Source organism: Chrysochloris asiatica, unplaced genomic scaffold, assembly GCF_000296735.1.
Source record: "Chrysochloris asiatica unplaced genomic scaffold, ChrAsi1.0 scaffold00006, whole genome shotgun sequence".
In the NCBI taxonomy this organism is placed as follows: Eukaryota; Metazoa; Chordata; class Mammalia; order Afrosoricida; family Chrysochloridae; genus Chrysochloris; species Chrysochloris asiatica.
This window is the reverse complement of record NW_006408524.1, coordinates 36,629,496-36,632,212: the sequence shown is the minus strand read 5'-3', so window position 1 is coordinate 36,632,212 and position 2,717 is coordinate 36,629,496. Positions and strand designations below refer to the sequence as shown.

The 2,717-nt window shown below is 34.1% G+C and overlaps 1 protein-coding gene across 2 annotated transcripts in view; it reads right to left on the bottom strand.

Moving 5' to 3' along the window:
• The window catches only part of SNX13 (sorting nexin 13), a 163,061-nt gene that overhangs the window by 114,681 nt on the left and 45,663 nt on the right, over positions 1–2,717 (bottom strand). For both annotated transcript variants that reach the window (XM_006832238.1, XM_006832237.1), the window contains one exon: positions 2,222–2,334. In XM_006832238.1, the coding sequence (XP_006832301.1) occupies positions 2,222–2,334 (113 nt within the window). The remainder of the gene's footprint in view (positions 1–2,221; positions 2,335–2,717) is intronic.

The following is a 2,717-nucleotide window of genomic DNA, read 5'->3' as shown; positions in this document are numbered from 1 at the left end:
TTCCCTGAGCCTTCTTGGTCCTGTATTTTGTGTTGTTCTCGGCAGAGCTCATCACTACACTTCCACCAGATCCGCCATCTTTTTCCGGTGAAACCCTGTCTACAATTTTGAAGAAGTGGCTGGTTGGTTTGAACTGCCAACTTTGTGGTTAGCAGTCCAGTGCTTATTTTGCCAAACCAAGGCTCCATGCTGGCATATATTGTTGTTGTTAAATGCCATCATGTCAGTTCTGACCTATAGCAACCCTGTATAGCACTTCCAAAGAGCGTTTCATGAGCTTGAAACTCCAACCTTGTGGTTCAAACCAATCTTGTAATCCAGCACATTAATCCACAGTGCCACATCAAGACTCCATGCTGCATATATATAAGTAGAAATCCCCTTACTGGGGCAGTAAGTTTCATTGAGATCAACACAGTATGGAACAGAACATCAGATCAATTTATGATATACCAGGACCTTGAAATCTCACTTCCCATCATTTAAGTTTTAGTACTGCCTACAAAATACTTGGTTTCCTTTTCCATGCCCTTCAATAGTATCCCACTGTATCTAAACATTTTTGTGAAACTGTTCCTTGATCAATTTGTTGTTGTTTAGTGCCGTCGAGTCGGTTCCGACCCATAGCGACCCTGTACAGGGTTTCCGAGGGTGTAAATCTTTATGGGTGTAGAAAGCCTCGTCTTTCTCCCGCGGAGCAGCTAGTAGTTTCGAACCACTGACCTTAAGGTTCGCAGCCCGATTTGTAACCACTACGCTACCAGAGATCAATTTAGCAGATGCAAAAAGGAAACATGACCTTGAAAAAGAGAAAATGAACTGATCAACTTTCTCCCTTTCCCAAATTTTACATGTAATAAGTAGTTTAGTAGAAGAGAAAATGCTGTTTCACCAAGGATTCCTAGGGCGCTTGGCCCCAAACACTGGAATTTCCTCCCTTGGAAGTACCTGGAAATATTCTGAAATTCTCAACTTCACTCTTACCAAGGGCTTGTTTAATTAGTGAAATTAGAAGAAAGTTCTTCAGTAAAGCATCTTTTGGAGACAAATAATCTCCTTTGCTATCAACAAAAACTACCTTGACTCTTTGTAGGAGAGTGTAGCCATGCAGCGCTGGCCTTAGAAAGTGCAGCTTAAGACGATAATTAGACAGCCATTAGGGTGCTAGGAAATGATCTACAATCACCTTTATCAATACACTAAAGATACTAAGAACTCCATGCATCTGACTACTACGGTTTATTTCTTAACTCTTTATATGTGCGATATCATATCTGAGTAATTGTAATAAAAGCATAGTTTTATGAAATTATCTTTGAAGTCACTATTCAATTTAAGTAACTCTCATTTATTCAACAATCAGTGCATGTGCTCCCCATAAATAATGACACATACACCTGTGTCCAAGGTACTAGGTAGTAGATATATTCAGAAGCCACCCAATTTAAACATGTTACTCATTTCAGCTAAGTCCTCTAAGCCTGTCTTCTCAAACAACACCTACAAATATTAAGGATATGAAAGATTTTTTTTTAAAAAAACCATAGGTGTTAGTCCAACAAATTGGGTGGCTTATATTCAGAAGTCACCCAATTTAAACATGTTACTCTTTCAGCTAAGTCACCTTAGTTAGACTTAGAATAAAAGCACTTTTCTTGCCTATACATTTCGTACATATAATTCATATCTCATAGAAAATGCTCTACAAAGGAAGTAAAAATTACACAAGCTCCCTTGTAAAAATGTGTTTTTTTAACACAAGTTAAAGCATGTCTCAAACTAAATACCATGAAGAGAAAAATCACAAAACCTGGAGTTTATATAAATTATCTAGACTAAAATCATAGTATTCATTCAGAGTTGAAATTAACATTATTGACTAAAGTCTAATCAATGAAATAGTATCTTTTCCTATGTAAAACTTGTGTCATCTAAATGTAACTTATTTAATTTAAAAATCTCAAAAACTTTTCGTAGTATCACAAAAAATTTCATGACTTTGGGAAACTGAAATTTTAATTTTCAAGATTATTACCAATATTTCTGGTACAGATAATAACCATAACCATAATTATTTTTACTTCCATGGGTCACTTAATTTTATAGTTTTAATTTTGGCAAAACAATTTGTATAAAGTATCATTCGCAAATAAATCATACTCCCATTTTAAACAACAGAATACAACATATGAATTGTAAAATAATAATTGAGAATACTTACCCACTCACAAAGCAGAGGATATAAAATGCAAAGTAAAATATTACAAACGGTCCAAAGGTTACTAGGAAAAGGACAATGCCAAGGCTTCCCCATCCCCATATGGAAAGACTGGCCTGAAATAAAGCAGAAAAATAAATACAAATGTATAAATAAATTATCCACATGAATTAGAAAAAAACAAACACAAAACTTCTGATTATATTTTTAAACTCCTTCTCTTGTACATTTATAGTATTAAAATTTTATTTAAAAACTTTTGAAACTACTAAGTACAGTCTTTGGATTTTATCTCTAAGAAATGATACACAAAACCTATCTGTATAAAGATAAGTATAAAATATCAGTAATGTTATGAAGCCAACAAATACAACTAGTGACAATGCAAAGGTAATGCAAGACAGAAATGACTATACAAATTGTTGAATAATATGTTGGCAAGAAAAATTTATTTAAAAGTATTTATAAAAACATTTGTGTAATTTGTGTGTGTGTGTGT